Genomic DNA, 17,403 nt, shown 5'->3' with positions numbered 1-17,403 from the left:
GACACTTTTCTTATTATGAGAGAAACTGAACCTCTTTTCATTGTAGAGCAATTTGTATTTTTTTCAGGGAACTACCTGTTCATATATCTAGCCCGTTGTTTTTTTCGGTTGGGTCATAGACTTTTTTCAATTTTTAGAAGATTTCTATATATTGAAGTTATTACTCCATTGTCTGGGATAAAAGTTGCAAATATTATTCCCCATTTGCCATATATATTTTAACTTTGCTTCTTATGTTATTATCCATGCACAAGACTTACATTATTTGCTTTGTCTTTTGTATGGTTTATGTTTATAATCAAAATTATCAATCTTCTCCTTTATTGATTCTAGATTTTGAATCATGATGAAACAGTTTTCCTCACTCCCAGATGATAAAGGAATTCATTCATATTTTCTTTTGGTACTCATGTATATATATATTTACTTTTACATCTCTGTGATAAGTTAACCTTGATTTGGACATTTCCAAGAAAAAAATTATATAAGGTGCAAGTAAAATTTTAATAGAAAACGTTCACCAGTGGTTTACTTTACACAATACCCTAGAAAATGAATAATCTGGAGTTCTTTTTGTTTTGTTTTGTTTTCTATGTCCAAGTTATAAGCTCACCCAACTGTGATGAAGTGAAACTCCTGTCTTCCTTCTACCAAAGTATATAATCCTTATTTTGGCTTCTTCCTCTCTGATGACTAGATTGGAAATTCCCCCAAGCTGTAATTCAAAGTTATAGGTGACCTTAAAGAAATGATTTTTTATATGCTATCTTTTATTTTAAGGTAACTTTTCAAATGTGGACCATGCATTCCATTATGTTTGGCTGCCAAGCACGGTCTTCATTTGCATTTCTTCCCACTGCTATAATTTTGAGAACTGGCAGGTGACCAAAGAAGAAAAAACTGTGCATCTACCATCTAGAGTGCAATGTAGGCTTTTTTTATTATTATAATTAAGTAGCATAGATATTCGTGATTAGATCAAGGTCAGAGGAGCAGAACATCAGAGCCAAGGACTTAAAGGTACAAAGAATAGAAAAATAGCTTTCTAAAGTTTTTTTTTTTTTGATAGTAATGGCTACAATCTTTAAGTTTTGCAAAAGCATTTAAAATAGCTCATCTGTTTTATTTTAAAATTTGCATGCCTGGTGTGTTTACCCCGCACATTCAAACTGGAGCTTGATGTCCTGGTTGCATTTTCATTCCAGGTTTTTTTCTCAACTTCCCCTTTCTGCTCCTGGTGCAGAAAAGCAATTTGCGAATTATAATGACAATGGATTTTTTTTAAGGCTGAGTCTACAAGACTACACCCAAAATTATTTGTACAGAAGGTATATGTTTTCTATTAAGGCTAATAGATTAATCTGGGAAGGCAGTGTGATGTTTAGATGTAGTTGGTTTCAACAGGATAGCCCTCCTAACAATCAGCGATAACTGTCTGACAGGACAATGGCTGCTCCCCTCGGGTAGACACATTACTGTAGAGCTGCTTTTCTTGACCTCTCTAACTTAATGGCTCCCTCTCAGTCCAGCTGATCAATTTAGGTTTATTACTTCCCCTTCCTTCTGACTTACAACACATCTAGTACACTGTCCACTCTTCCTCCTTGGCAGACTCTTCTCCTCTGAGGATCTCCTAATTGATCCGGAGCCCTAGGATCCATTGCAGGGACCGCGTTCTCCCCTCCCCTCCCCTTCCCTTCCCTTAAGTAATCTCTAGTCCCACAGCTTTTAATGCCAACTAAACACAGAACATTCAATTTCATTTGACCTCTCTCCTCACCTTGAAACTCATGTATCTGACTTCCTATTCAACATTTTGACTCGGTTATCTAGCAGTCATCTCAAATTTAACCTGATCAAAACTCAACTCTTTTTCTTTTTTAAGTATTTTTTTTCAAATCTCACTTTTTAAAATTGAAGTATAGTTGATTTACAATGTTGTGTTGGTTTCAGTCATACATACATACATATATTTATTTATTTATATTCTTTTCAGATTCTTTTCCATTATAGATTATTACAAGGTATTGAATACAGTTCCCTGTGCTATATAGTAGGTCCCTGTTTTTCTGTTTTATAAATAGGGGTATGTATATATTCATCTCAAACTCCTAGTTTACCCCTCCCTCCCTTTTCCTGTTTGGTAACCATAAATTTGTTTTCTATGTCTCTGAGTCTATTTCTGTTTTGTAAATAAGTTAATTTGTGTCATTTTTTTCATATTTCACATATAGGTGACATAGGATATTTGTTTTTCTCTGTCTGACTTAATTCACTTAGTATGCTAATCTCTAGGTCCATTCATGTTGCTGCAAATGGTATTATTTCATTCTTTTTTATGGCTAAGTAATATTCCAGTGTGTGTGTGTGCACGCGCGTGTGTATGTGTGTATGTGTGTATGTGTGTGTGTATAATCTTCTTTATCCATTCATCTGTTGATAGACATTTTTGTTGCTTCCATGACTTGGCTATTGTAAATAGTGCTGCTTGGAACATTGGGGTGCATGTATCTCTTTGAATTAGAATTTTCTCCAGATATATTCCCAGGAGTAGGATTGCTGAAGCACATGATAAGTCTATTTTTAGTTTTTTAAGGAACCTCCATACTGTTCTCCATAGCAGCTGCACCAATTTACATTCCCACCAACAGTGTAGGAGGGTTCCTTTTTCTCCACACCTTCTCCAGCATTTATTCTTTGTAGACTTTTTAGTGATCACCATTTTGACTGGCGTGAGGTGATACCTCATTGTCAAAACTCAACTCTTGATTCACTCAACTTGATTCCTTTCTTGTCTTCTCCATCTCCATGTAAGTCACCAACACCCAGTCTTTTAAGGGGGAAAAAGTAGCATCCTCAAATATTCTCATTTCTTCAACCTCTCCCCACATCAGAAAAACCTACTGATTGTTCAACAACACATCCCATTCTGTTCACTTCTCTTCTTGCTACTTGTGTGTCCAGGTCACCACTACTTCTTGGCTGTCGTCCAGCTTCCCCTCTTGTTCCTTAAAATTCATTATCCACACAGTTACCAGAGTTCCAGAGTCACTTTTAAGAAATATACATCATATCCTATTTCTACTCTGCATAAAACTTCTTAATGGTTCCCCATAACACTGAGAATAAACTCCAAGCTCTTTACTTTGGCCTGTGAAGTCTGACCCTGACCAGCTCTTGGACCTCATCTCCTTCCAATATTGGCCTTTACTGTTCCTGAACCTCTCCCAGCTCAACTCTACCTCATGACATGCCTACTACATGCTTCCTCCAAGCCTTTTTGCCTATTTCCAGTCTATTCAATCCTCAGTTCAAATTTCAGCTCTTTAGTGCTTCTCTACACCCTACACCACAATCGGTCTCTATATTATCAGTTTATTTTGTTTCCATCATTGGACTCACCTAATAGTTCCCTGCTTGTTTAGCATCTTCCCAACCAGAACAAAAACTCATGAATCTGTAGATCCTGTTCACTGATATATTCTTATGGCCTAGGTAAGTCCCTGGCACACAGTAGGTACGTAATAAATACATTGAATGAATGAATGATTGCATTCATGTTTGTTTGGCATCAGTTATAAACATTTGCAGGGCTGACTAAAATTTTAGACCTTATTCGTACTTAATCACTGCTTGTTCTTAACCGTTTTGTTTTCGTTGCTTCATATTGTCCTATCAGCTACAATTTTACATATTTAAAGAAATTCATTTTTCAAAGTGTGTATTCTGTTGAAGCCAGCGCTACTCAAAATCTGGCCCACGGACCAGTGCTGATCACGAACTGTTTGTTACTAGTACGCAGCAAGGTAAACATAGACACTGAGAGAAAACATGTACAAATATTATGGAAAGCTACATCTTACGCCTGTTGACGTTAACAGTCTAAATATCAGGACTTTACTTTTGTATGTCTTTGTTTTTTATTTTACCCTTTAGGTACTTCAATTTATTATATTTTACAAACGTATTGACCATGATAGTTGAGAAATTTAAAAAAAAATCTTTTATCACAGTTTCAGAAGCACAAATCCGAGCTACCTTCCTTTAGAAATAATACAATAGTGATATTTTAACTACTTAATAAGATTGCAGGTAACAATTTATCATGCATGAAAGTAGATCCAAATTTATCTTGCAACAACTAGTGACTTGTTTGTGTGAAAAAGAAATAGTGAGTTTAAAATGTATTGTATTCAATAAAATCCTGAATTTAAAACACAGGAAGCAAACTGGGGAGACTATGGAAACAGCCTTCCATTCTGCAAATAGTGATCGTTTAATAATAAAGCCTATTTGAAAGCACAGAGTAGGTTGGATCAATGCCAGTAATAACCCTACCATCCACTGTTTTGCAAGAGTTGAGCAGAGAGCATGTTGACTGGCAGCAGGGACAAAAGCATAACGAAACGTCAGCAAGTCCAGCCTCCCAGCCCAGACGTGTGCAAACTCAGTCTCTAGACTGCTCATCAAGGCCTTCCTAGTTCTCATCTCACTGAAATCTTAAGTAAATGAATTGAAATAGCTGGGTAAGTCTCCTGACAGAGCGGTTCTTCCTGCCATCATAGAGATGTCCCGATTACTCCTTGGTTAAGAGACACAAACCGTGGCCACTCACAGGTGCTCTGTCCCCTTGGCCTTCTCCGTTCCAGGGCCTGTCATCTATGTGTGGCAACGGTGACTACGAAGAGACAGGAGGGACTATAGATATGAGCCTATCTCTCGTCAGCAGTTATCCCGACACACTTCCACTTGACCTCAACACACTTCCCAGAGGCCACCAAAAAGCCTCTGCTGTAATCATTCTTGGTCACTACCAGTTTGGGCTGGATTTGATTCAGTGACTTAGAGGTGAAAGGCTTCATATTCAATTACCAGGCCCTCAGCTTCCTCGATTAATCAAAGGCTGACATAATAGGTCTTTTACGACTCTCAAAGAAGAGACCAGATCAAATCAATATAATCACTCTATAACCATAGAAAGAAATATTCATAAATATTCTTTATTTAAATATAAAAACCAATACTCCCTGGCACTTAAACGAACTTGGTTAGAATGCACTTCATCTAGAATTTTACTACAGGAAACTTGAGCATAATCGAAATGATGATCGAACTGTACTTTGAGTTTCTACAGCAGTGCTCTTGAAACTCAAACACGTTCATATTTATTTTACCATTGATCCCGCACCCGTGGCTTGGTGTCTCTGTAATTTGTGGAAGGGTTTATCTGGTCAGAAGGAGTGCTGTGAAAAATTGTAACAATCACGATGGCACGGCTGAACTGCTATACTAAACCGGGTTCTCTTATCTGCCATGGTATCAGGAAGTCCTAATGGAGTCAAAGAAGAGGTGGAATCTGAAAGATCATAAAAGAAGCAACAATGAGGTTGCAAATCACTAGCAGCAAGTGATTGCCAGCCTCTAAAGCAATAAAATGCTTCTGATGCTAAAGCGACAGCCACATAAACCCAGAGGAAACTACTGGAAAAGTCAAAAGCCAACTAATCTAATCTGAACTTTCAGTGACACTATCAACATATATAAAGTCATTTGAAGAGTTCAAAGTTTAACCTTATGTCTGAAATTCAAGGATAAAGTCAAAGCAGAGAATATATTTCCCTTCATCTACATGTCAAAATAAGGAGCTACCTTCTATCTGACAAGGAAAGTGAGGATTATTTATATGGCAATTTATATTAAAAAACAGTACCAGTTCTTTGTGTTAGGGCTTTAAAAGAACATTCAGGTTGTCTTATTCATTACTGAGTTAGAGGCTTCTGAGAGATTCTGAAATCTTTTACTTTGGTGCTTTATTTTGTCACCTCTCTTCTCTTTTTAATATGTTTCTATTGATCTCATCTTTTTCATTTTTTACACCAGCTGTCAGGCGCCACCTTGGGCTGGTCACCAGGACGCCGGAACCCGTGTCAGAGGCTTGTCCCTTTGAATTCAGCCCCTTGGGTGCTTAACTTCTCAGCCTCTTTACTGCCCTTCATCCTTTACAACTGTCGCCTTTCTGATTGACATTTTGGAAAACCGAAGGACAATTCCTTTACTAATACATAATATTTCTGATTATTTACAGGCTGTTCCCTCCTGACACCATTTGGGGTGTTTGTTAACGCCCTGAAAACGTGCTGTCTGCGACGCTGCCATCCCAGCAGAGGCGTGAGCAGCTGGTTAGACCACGCCAAGGCGAAACTCGGCGGCCGCTACAGTGAGCTCCACGTGGAGGACACAAAATTTTTCTTCACCCTTCTCCCTCTCTTCTTTTTTCAGCTCCTCTACAGAACGTGCATTATGCAGGTAAGGACGGGTAATGAATACTACCCACAGCAATAATAAAACACCTGCATGTTAATGTTACGAGTAAACACTTCTTTTCAGCCCACACAGTTCATTAGGCAGTTATCCTATAAATGTTTCTAACGATTACAGGCTCTGATTTTAGGAGCTAAGTCGGGGCAGGCAGAGGCATACCTGAGGAGAACCCGCGTGTGACATTTGTCCTGTAGAACTATACGTGGCCCTCAGTAGGTGCAGGCAACACTTCAGAGAATGTAGTTGTGAGACCTAAGAATAACACATGAAAATTTGAGATCTCTGGCCAATTATCCACTTCCTTTTAGTCAAAGTTCCTCTTTGATCAAGCCTTTAAAACCTGTACTAACAGGTAGCTAAATTGGTTGATTTGAGTAACATTTCCATTGTGCTCTTAAGTGTAAATACTAATGAGCAAGTGAGTCTTACCCCACCCACTCCTAGTTCCCTTGGTGAATCAGTCCCTATGCTGTGAAGAAATCAGACGGAAAATACTAAGTCCAAAGTACTCTTTGTAAATATATGTGACTTAAAAACAATTTTAACATGGTAATGGTTAAAGACTAACTTAGTTATGAAAGAAATTGAAATGATTATAAAAGTCTTTGAAGGAATTTGGGACTCTCTTCATTGCTAACCTGTACCTTGGAATTAGACGGGTAATGAGTGAGTTATATTCTTAAATCATGGAACAGAGCTGGGGAAAAAAACCCTTAGAGATTAACTTACTCGACTACATCATTGTTGAGAAGGAAACTGAGGCTCAGAAAAAGTAAGTGATTTTGAAAGGGACAAGTAGGTCACACAGTGGATAATAGTAAAAGGAAAGGCAGAATCTACATTCTGAGTCTTAGTCCAAAATGCTTGCTCCTCTAAACCAGGGGTCAGGAAATTACTGTCATGCAATCCAAATGCAGCCCACTGCCTTTTTCAGATGTCTTGCAAGGTAAGAAGATTTTTACATTCTTATATGGTTTTTAAAAATGAAAAGAAAAAAAATATTTTGTGGCACATGAAAATTACACAAAATATGAAATTCGGTGTCCATAAATAAAGCTTTATTGGAGCATGGCCACTCCTGTTTGTTTGTCATGCTGGATCTGCTTAGCCATCAAAACAGCAATTAAGGAGTTGCAATAGAATCCATACATTGAAATATTTTCTGTCTGACCCTTTACAGAAAGTTGCTGTCCTTGTTCTAAACAATGCATGAAAACTAGGTGGGTTTAGCAGATTCAACCTCCCTCTTGACTCCAGCACAGTAGCTGGCACAAAGACACAAAAGTATTACCCGTATGTATGATCACTAATATCATAAAAGCATCTTAGCATGGAGAAATTAATCATGAGCATGAAATTACTAAGTGGTCCACAGGGAGCCTCGAACCTTCTGTGCAAAATGACAAATGACTGACTCTTCCCTTCATGACGTAGCGACGCTTCGCATTTCTTTTGACTCAGTTCGAGGCTTCTCTGCAAATTGTCATTTATTTTTAAACTGGACATAGATCACAATAAATTTTGATAAACTATTTTTAAGCATCTCACCAAATCCAGACGCCCAGTTTATTGCAAAGAGCAAACACTAATACTTGTTGACTGCCAATATGTCTCATAGCTTCTAAAAGATGACTTCACAATGTCTAATTTAATCCCCACGGCAAGCCTACAGGGTTGATATTATTATCCTAAATCTGAGGCCCAGAGACATTAAGCAACTTGCAGCTTACTCTTGGTCACCTGCTGGCATATGGTAGAATGCCTGTCCCAACCTCAGGCTGGTGTCAATGCCCACACTTTGCTATTATTACCCACTATGCCTCTCTTGCTGCTGGGTTAAAAAAAATTCCTTGGAACAGACTATACAGGTTCCAAAATTATATACCCTAATGTTATACCAGAAACTTCAAAGAAAATGGCTAGAATGTCCTTCTCAAGGGAGGTAGAGGAAACTTGCACCGGGATGGTCTGGAATTAGATTTTTGCCTCCAGATGAATTAATCACCAGTATAAAGGCAATCAGAGTACCAAGAATAAAACATCATCGAATTCCATATTTTAAATTTAGTAGCCATTATTGACCTTCAAGTTCCAAGACATACATCTAAAATACGTTGATATTAAGGCCGATGATGTTGCCATTTGACATTACGGGCCATTCAAAGGTGAAAATGAATCTCTATTGACAGCAATTACTTCTGAGTACCGAGGCTTGTATGAAATAAAAGTATTTAAAATTTTAAAAAGGGATGATTTCAGAACTTGAGGCAGAAGCAGAAATGATTTCAAGCTTTCAAGACACTGGAGCCTTTTCTCAGATTAGGCAATATATTAATATTGCTTCACTAAAGATTAATAGTACATTTGCTACATTAGTAAGTTAACAGGTTTCTGTGTCTATGATTCATGCCGATAATAACTTTATTCCTATTAACAATAATTCTCATTTGAAATCAGTAACAGAAACTTCCAAGTTGTGCTTGGAGCCTTTCCGTCTTAGAGCAGTTCTGCTGCCAGCACTTTCTTTTTTTTTTAAAACATCATTCATTTTCCTCTGATCGGGGGATACGTGCTTAATAATTTTATTGAACCAGAGCAGAACTAGCTAATGCTCCCTTCTTTCTTGCCATCTGCACCCAACCAAAACAATCCTTGTTTCCAACCCCAAGGGTCAAATTAAAGATTGGAAGATAAATTAACACCAGGACATGTTTTATACAGACAGAAAGCCTCTCAGTGCAGACATGATCCGTTCCTGGGTCTGGGCAGTTAACATGGCAATAAGCTCATTTTCCAATTGGTAGTTAGCAGCTGTGCAGACTTATAACTCTGCTTCCCCACACACCCTCTCAAACGGCGCAACTGGTAACAGAGGAGTTAGTGGAGATTTCAACCAAGCAGTTATCATCTGGATGTTCGAGCAAGGTTGCTCTCCCAGGAAGGAGGTAAAGCAAGGATCCTAATGTAGTTCATGAACTGCAAAAAAAGAAAAATGGAGAGTCCATTCCTCAAGGACAAGACTTGAGTTGACCTTCTCGCCACGCCACTCAGTAGCTTGGTGTGCCACTGGGAATTAAAGAAATACCCTGTGATACGGATGATAATGACAAAGATGTGATTATTGCAACAAAATGCAGAAGAACTAGAAAAGTGGGGACCTGCCCCCTTTCCTGGAATGCTGTGCTTTCTTTCCGATGTCCTAACCTCATAGGAGGTGCAGAATACGTGAAGAGGCTCTAAGTTGGTGCTAGGGTTTTAGTTAGTATTAGGGCTATTTTATTAATTTTTGTAGGTTTTTAAAAATATTTTATTTATCATCATATTATTTAATTATTTTGTTTTGGTGGGGGATGGGGGAGATAATCAGGTTTATTTATTTTCAGAGGAGGCACTGGGGATTGAACCCAGGACCTCATGCATGCTAAGCCTGCGCTCTGCCACATGAGCTACAACCCCCTGCCCCCAGGGTTATTTTAGAAAGGAAGAAATTCTAGCATTGCATTGAGGGTTTGGGGTAGGCAGACTTTTTTTTTTTTTAAATTTCTGCTACTTTATGATGCAAATGTTTTATTTCATGTAGTTCCCTTTTTGGTCCTTTAGTGCTACACAATTACTTTAAAAAGAGAATATCGACCCACGTATGTTTTCTGTTTTTCTCATGTTACTTGGCTCATGTTAGAAACCAGGCTGGTCCAGGCAGCCCGCAAAGACAGCCCCCAACAAGTAATGTGTTTCCCCACTGGGCCCCTCTTCTCAGGAAAAAATCATTCCTATCTGTTTTGTTCTTAAACTCAATGCTTATTTAAAGGATCGAGTCTAGCCCCAAACTATTTTTAATCAGGGTGAAAACAAAAGCCTTTCATGCTTTCTACTGGCTTTTGCTTTATTCTTGGCCAACAAAAAACCTATTCGCTTACATGCAAAATTTGTTACTCAATTTCTTATGTGTCATCCCAAGCACAAAATTAGGGCCACTTTTACTTTCCCGAGGAAAATTAAGAAGATAAACTAGATGACAAAAGATGCGCCCATAAATAATTAGTAGTGCTGTCAATGGACTAAAACAGAGCCCCTTCTGCCCTTTATCAGCTCATAATCAGAACCTGGAAGACCCTGGGGGGACATCCGGCTCAGAGATGTTCTCAGTACAGGGAGGGGACAGAACTTTCTCCAAAAGACTTAAACCACCGTCTTGATGCATGACTCTTTCCTCCTTCAGGTTCCTTCAGGATATTATCTGCAGACCATGAATTCCAACCTGAACCTGGGTGGGTCTGCTCTGCCAGTTGCGGCAATGAATGTGGTCAGCATCCTACCGCTATTAATTCTGGCTCCTTTCATGGACTATTTCAGCACCTGCCTGTTTCCCTCTAAGAGAGAGGGACCATTTCTGTCGGCATGCATTCGTAAGTACAACCTACCATTTCAAGTCAATTGTTTGCAACTTTTAAAAATAAAAAACAGTCTTACTAAGATTTAAGTTAGCTACATGCTCTGAAGTCTGATTTCGACAAACGGGAAAGAAGGTGAATTTGACAGTGATGATGTCCAGCTTCTCAAATCTCACATTGCTCAGCATCCCATTTTCTTCCTACACTTTTGTGCTTCTTCAAAAGATACCCCTGCTATAAAAACTTGGTAAAACTTCCAGTACCACCCAATAGTCGCTCCTTCTTCAAGTAAAGCAGTCTCTCCTCCTACGTCAATGCTAAGTGTGTTCTTAAAAATTAAGCCAGGTAATGCACCTAAAACATAAGGCCGGGCTGTACCTGGGAGGCATTAACTTCTGAACCAGTAGAAAAATTTACTAAAAATTAGTGATCCACTGTACTATTCAATATAGTACTGCTTCCAATAGTAAGACTTACAGCAATAATTTTCAAACATTTCTTCTAGCTTCCTTGAGATCTAATTGACATACTACATAAGCTTAAGGTACACAATGTGACGAACTGATACAAGTATATACTGCAAGACATTTACCATAATAAGGTTAGTTAACACATTCTTTACCTCACATATTTCCCATTTTGTTGTTGCTATGGTTGAGAACATTAAAGCTCAACTCTCATTTTTTAAATGAGAAAAATGGAAAAAATTGTTAAATGTCTTACTCAGAACGCAAGCAATAGACCATAACATAAAATTTCTGCCACTGAAATGAGAGAGAAGGAGGTGAAGTCCATTCCGGCCACACCCTCCTCGGCCTGGCTGTGGTCCCCCAGGCACTGCCTCGGAACAAGAGGACACGTGCTGATGCAGGAAAACCCAGCTCAATTTAACGATCAGAGACAGGGGTCTCTGCCACTGAGCGTCCCCTGGGTGGCTTGGAAAAGCCACCTAACCTTTCTTGCCTTCTAGCTCACTTATTTTTTTTTTCACTGAGGGGCAAACCCGAGATAAATTTTGGGTCCCTTTGTTCTGTAAGACTTTTGAAATCACCCAGGATGACATGAGTGGCTGAAGCATAGTCCTGACACTTCAGTGGAAGCCCTGTGAATGTTAGCTAATACTGAGGCATCGTTTGCAGGGGGCAGGTCTAATCGTTTGGCGAGTATAAACAGAAAGCAAAGAAATTCTGAAGAAATATCATGTAATGGCAACCTTGTGTCTTATCGTCTGCTTGAGAAATATTTTCATTGAAATAGTCACGGTCAGGCACCTGGAAGATTCTCTTCTCTTGGTTAACCTGCTGTTACTCTTAACTCCTCCTTTGTAGAGCTCCGTGGGGAGCATGCAGCCTTCTAGTAACCCATTGTTGTATTTTTTGCTGTTTCTCTGTTTATAGAAGTTACATTTTAGGGTACATTCTTCCTGTTATTTACCAAAACTATCAACAAGATCACTCCAAATCACATCACAGAGTGGATTTGTTTTCGGAAAGAACTCTAAGTGACTTAGTTTATTTTGTTATCTTCAGTTACAGAGGCCTTGAGTACATAACTTTTTTATTTATTCTGTAAGCCAGTAACCTGGCCATTATTTATTGTAATAGGTTTAGGCAAACTATAAATCTTAATAGGTTCTGTCAATCCTTAAATCTTAAAAAGTGGTTTTTTTTTTTTAATCTGCCAGTGTGGATATCCAAAAGCCAGTATTTCCAACACTATTTGAGGATATGAAAGAAAATTAAGATATTTGTTTCAGCAAGTATATTATTAAAACGTAATAAATGCAGAACAAAATGGGGGTAAATTTATATTGCACAATGCCAAAAACTTTGGCAGTCCTGTACAGTATCATGAAAGTTCAGTCTGAGCTTCCAAATTATGCTTAATTGCTAAAAAAATTTTTAATAGAGCTACTTTAGAAAAATACGGTCTGCAACATGGCTGAAAGAAGTACATTAGAAGTCTTTCCTGATCTAAAAAAAAAAAAACAACCAAAGCATAAATACAAAACAGAAATAGACTCACAGACATAGAATATAAACTTGTGGTTGCCAAGGGGGCGGGGGGTGGGAAGAGATAGACTGGGATTTCAAAACTGTAGACTAGATAAACAAGATTATACTGTATAGCACAGGGAAATACATACAAGATCTTATGGTAGCTCACAGAGAAAAAAAAATGTGACAATGAATATATACATGTTCCTGTATAACTGAACAATTGTGCTCTACACTGGAATTTGATACAACATCGTAAAATAATTATAAATCAATAAAAAAATGTTTAAAAAAAAAGAAGTCCTTCCTGAGAATAAGAAGTCTTAAATTCACTTTAAATATGAGCTACTTTCTCTTGGACAATTCTCCACTCTTGCATATTTGATATCAAGTCTGTTCTTAAAGAAGCATGTGTTTTTTGTTTTTGTTTTTTTTCTGGATAGAGGAAAGTTAGAGTGATCTAATATATTGTTTGATGTTAATGAACTAAATATTCTTCCTCAAGATTGGTAACAGACTTACTGAACAGGAAAAAAGAAAAAATTAGACTCACGTGAAAAAAAACCCTGAACTCTATTTTTCTGAGTACAGAATACTGAATTCAGCTTTTCTAAGTCAGACTCCACTCATTTGTTCATTTACATTTTTGTTCACCTATTTGCGTAATATTTTGCTATGGGAATATAAAGAAGTGTGATGATATGCATCTCTTTAACTAGATATTTGCTTAAGTTTCCCATGTTCTTCTTGTGATTATGGAAGATTGATAAGTTTTATCAGGACATAGAAGCACAAACCTAGGGTAATTTTTGATAGTAATTTATATAACTGAATTGAATCTAATATTAAAATTTACTTTCGTTTTGAACCCAAGTGCCTTGGAAATATGAGTGAAGTATGTAAGTATGTAAATTATGAACAAATATTTATCAATTCCAAATTTGAATCTAGGCACCTTCACATACATATCCCACTTAACCTCATGATAAATCATCATTTACTAGGTCAAGGGTCTCAAAGATAGTAAGTCTTATTTGAATTCAGACCTCCTCATCTAAAGCCATTACATTATTATTATTATTATCGTTATTATTATTATATTACTAATTATTATTAATCCATTTACCAGCTATCCATGGCTATTAGAGTATAGAAGTTAAATTATCAGTGTTAGTTTGGAATCCTGACTGCTTTTTCCAATTAAGGCTATTAAGTGAATGAAAAATCCTTTTGTCACCACAGTGGGCAGTTGTTCCTTAGACTCCCTGCTCCCTTTCACATCTAGTCATTCCCCATCCAGGGACTGTCACGTTTAAGGAGGCAGATGGTGCAGACAATGCCAATGCCTTGTGTCTCACATAGATAATCACAGCTCAGGCCACGGGCGAGGGATGGACAAATCTCACTCAGTTGGTCAAACTGGCACCGTAATAAACAAAAAGGTAAGCTCACGCTCTTTGTCTAGCTCATAAACAATGCGGCGAAAGAGGCGTTTCTGATTCAAGATGGGACATTCCTGAGTTTATCAAGCTAAAGAAATCAGGAAATGTACCACAGTACCAACTATAAAAAATCTCCAAACCTCCCAGAACTGTGGAGGGCAAGGGCCTGATAAGCTCAGAGTGTTTTATCAGGACTGTATTTTCCTAACATTGCATGTGACAGACGTGCCTATTTAAAAGCCAGTCTTAATACACCAAAAATCCAGAATCAGTAACATCACTGTGATTTATCCTCTGTCTTAGTTGGATTTACTTCGTCTTAGCCTTTTTCAGTTCAAAAATGTTTACATCATGAGTATTTCCTTTCCTCAGCATTAACTAAAATCCTGCAGTATGTGGCATTTAGTAGCTAGTGCTGACACAAGTATTAATCTGACTAAAATTAGCCTAATTAAGATTGTTATTAAGCCTAATACAAGGCAGAAGTGTACGACACAGTAGGTAGCAATTATCTTGGCTTTTAAGTAACATTTAAATTGAAATGCAGGTGAAGTATAGTCACATACCTGCCAGACCTTCCTCTTTAAAATAAAAACTTGAAAATTCAAATTCTAACTCAAAGTCCTTTGTAATATAGGTACAGCCAACGTGTTGGTTCCTTTTTACATAACCAGTAACTTCAACTAGTTCTAATAACTGGCAGTGATATAAGGTTTCTTTTTGGTAGGAACCAGAATGCTTGATAAATTAAAAACCAAGCCAGAGATCCAATCATGTTCATTGAAAGTAGAATTATTTCATCAAAACTACTTTTCCTCTGTTACAGTTTCTAGAACTGCTACATTTTCCCCAAGAAACATCACAGTGTATTGCAAAATAGCTGGCAGGAGGAACTGTTAACACTAAAAGAAGTAACAGGCACATATCTAGCCTGAATAACTCGTGCATTCCATTGTTCATTCGTCTAATAAAAGCCCATTAACTTTCTCAGATTCTTACCTTTGACATTGACATCAACACTGGAATTAAATGCGAGGTGAAGTAGACCCTCTAGTACGCCATCTGAAGCAATAATGTACGCCTTATAGATACATTTGTGCATCTGATCTCCATGTAAATGAGCTACCCGTTCCAGATTCAGAAATTAACACACAAACTGAAGCTGAATCTCCTGAAATGAGTTCCCAGTGGTCTAAAGAGAAACAAAAGGCAGAATTTGGATCGCTCAGTCCAAATACGGGAACATACCGCTAATAGGAGAAACCCCCTTATATATGAAACCTTTCTTTCTTTAAAGCATGAAGTGATCTATTTCACTTCTCCAGCTAGAGATAAGTTCTTCTTACATCCCCAAGTAGAATGTGAGTTTGCAGTGACCGAGAACAGATATTTTTCATCTGACATCCCCAACTGCCCTAGCATACTGCTTTACAGACAGCAGTAACAGAGTAAATATGAAATTACATGGACGTTTTAGCTCTCTTTCTGATGCGTCTTATTATGCCAAATAATCTAGATAAATTACGTGATGAATTTGAAGGAAGTTAATATTGAGGAACTTAAAGGAAGATAATATTAAACTTTCTTTTTTGTTTTTGTATAACCTGTTTACAGAACCAAAATTTCTACTTCATTATGAATGGGCCTTCATGGACCCTAATTTAAAATAACACATTTGAAATTTCCCTAAATTTTCTGTCATTCATATTTCCTCCTTTTTTGTACCTTCTATTTCTTGAGGACTCAGTAAAGAGCAAAATTTATGGATACATTTAAATGCTAAGATATAATCAAAAAAATTACCTACAAGTTTCTCTATCAACCAAAACAAATACTAAGCTATTTAAACACTAGATTGATTTTTCTGAATTGAAAGCTTTGCCTTATCTGAAGTTTTATGCAAGTTAGCAAAATGTGACTGTCTCTAAATTTCAAGTAAATCCCATCAGGCTGAAGTTTGCCTCTGCTCTACAATGGGATTAAGTCCGCTAATATGAATGATAAATTGAAAAATGGAATGGTTGCAGTCGATATAAACTGTAACAAAATTGTAACAAAATTCTTACTCATTTTCAACCAAAATTTCCTAGATAATTGCATAAATGTAAAAGAGAAGAGAAGAGTTGGACCACTATCTGAATAATTGCTTTTATGTATAGTCTTTACCTAGCTAATTCACATTTAATATTTTTTCCCAGACAAGAGTTTCTAGCCTCACATTCTCTAATAGCTGCTTTATTTTTTTTGCAAAGATTAGAGAAATGTCAGAAAACTGAGGATTGACAATGCCTACAGGTTACTTCAAAACCATTTTAAAATAATGATTAAAATCTTATGAAGAGATCATTTTAAGTTTTCCCAAATCATTTTTGATTCAGGTATATCTAAAAAGTTATCAGAATGATATACCTTATCTGAGGATAAAAGTTCAAATGATTGCTTTATCTTCAATAATAATTGCTATTAATTGCTGCTAGGAACTGTTACAATAATACCAGTACATTATCTTATTTAATTCTCATAGACGTCCTACAAAGTAAGTATCATTAACCCCATCTGAAAGCTGAGGAAAGTGATAATGAGGTTAAATAACTGAGGCTGTATAACTAGCAAGTCAGGAAATAGGAAGTTAATGCAGCCATTTCTGAGAGACCAGAGCCCAAGTGAGACAGGAAGAGGGCAGGGCACCGCCGTCCAAGGAATGACACAGCGATTAACACCAAGATGGCGGAGATTCAACTCCCAGGAGGCCTTGAGGCCCAGGATGGCGGGAGATTTGACTTCCAGTAGACCTTGTGCTTCATTTTACGCTCATTGTAATATATTAACACGGTAAATGGCATTCCTACAGGTGCTGTGACAGTTCTGAGGCTGACCATAAAAGGTCAAAAAGTGGGCAGTGGCCCAATTCCTGAGAATCCCAGCCCCTTCCCCAAAAGTAGTTGGAACAATCCTCCCACTTGTTAGCATATAAAGTAACTGACCCATAAAAACTAACAACCTCTGCACTCGTGGCCACTCTCCCTTCTGAGCGAGACGGACTCTGTCTACGGAGTGTGTATCTACTTTTACTTTAAACTAAACCCTACACCTTGGGTCCTCTCTCTGGCCTTCTGAAACAGCCTGTATTCTGTCTATGGAATGCGTATCTCTCTGAATAAATCTACCTTTACTCAACCGTGGCTCGCTCTTGAATTCTTTCCCATGTGAAGTCAAGGACCCACACTTGGCAGGGCGCATGTCCCAGGAACT

At 37.6% G+C, this 17,403-nt stretch overlaps 1 protein-coding gene and 1 long non-coding RNA gene across 4 annotated transcripts in view; one reads left to right on the top strand and one right to left on the bottom strand.

Moving 5' to 3' along the window:
* Positions 1 to 17,403, top strand: part of SLC15A5 (solute carrier family 15 member 5) — a 71,379-nt gene that overhangs the window by 16,403 nt on the left and 37,573 nt on the right. Inside the window, exons 4-5 of the mRNA XM_010946481.3 lie at positions 6,086 to 6,306; positions 10,541 to 10,727. Coding sequence (XP_010944783.2) covers positions 6,086 to 6,306; positions 10,541 to 10,727 — 408 coding nt within the window. The remainder of the gene's footprint in view (positions 1 to 6,085; positions 6,307 to 10,540; positions 10,728 to 17,403) is intronic.
* The window catches only part of LOC123614455 (uncharacterized), a 71,421-nt gene that overhangs the window by 22,028 nt on the left and 31,990 nt on the right, over positions 1 to 17,403 (bottom strand). For 2 of the 3 annotated variants that reach the window (XR_012503968.1, XR_012503969.1), the window contains one exon: positions 15,151 to 15,343. This is a non-coding gene — a long non-coding RNA (uncharacterized LOC123614455). Of the gene's footprint in view, positions 1 to 6,480; positions 6,574 to 15,150; positions 15,344 to 17,403 lie in introns of all 3 variants that reach the window. The other variant, XR_012503967.1, reaches the window with a different exon arrangement.

Source organism: Camelus bactrianus, chromosome 34, assembly GCF_048773025.1.
Source record: "Camelus bactrianus isolate YW-2024 breed Bactrian camel chromosome 34, ASM4877302v1, whole genome shotgun sequence".
In the NCBI taxonomy this organism is placed as follows: Eukaryota; Metazoa; Chordata; class Mammalia; order Artiodactyla; family Camelidae; genus Camelus; species Camelus bactrianus.
This window is presented reverse-complemented; position numbering and strand designations above follow the sequence as displayed.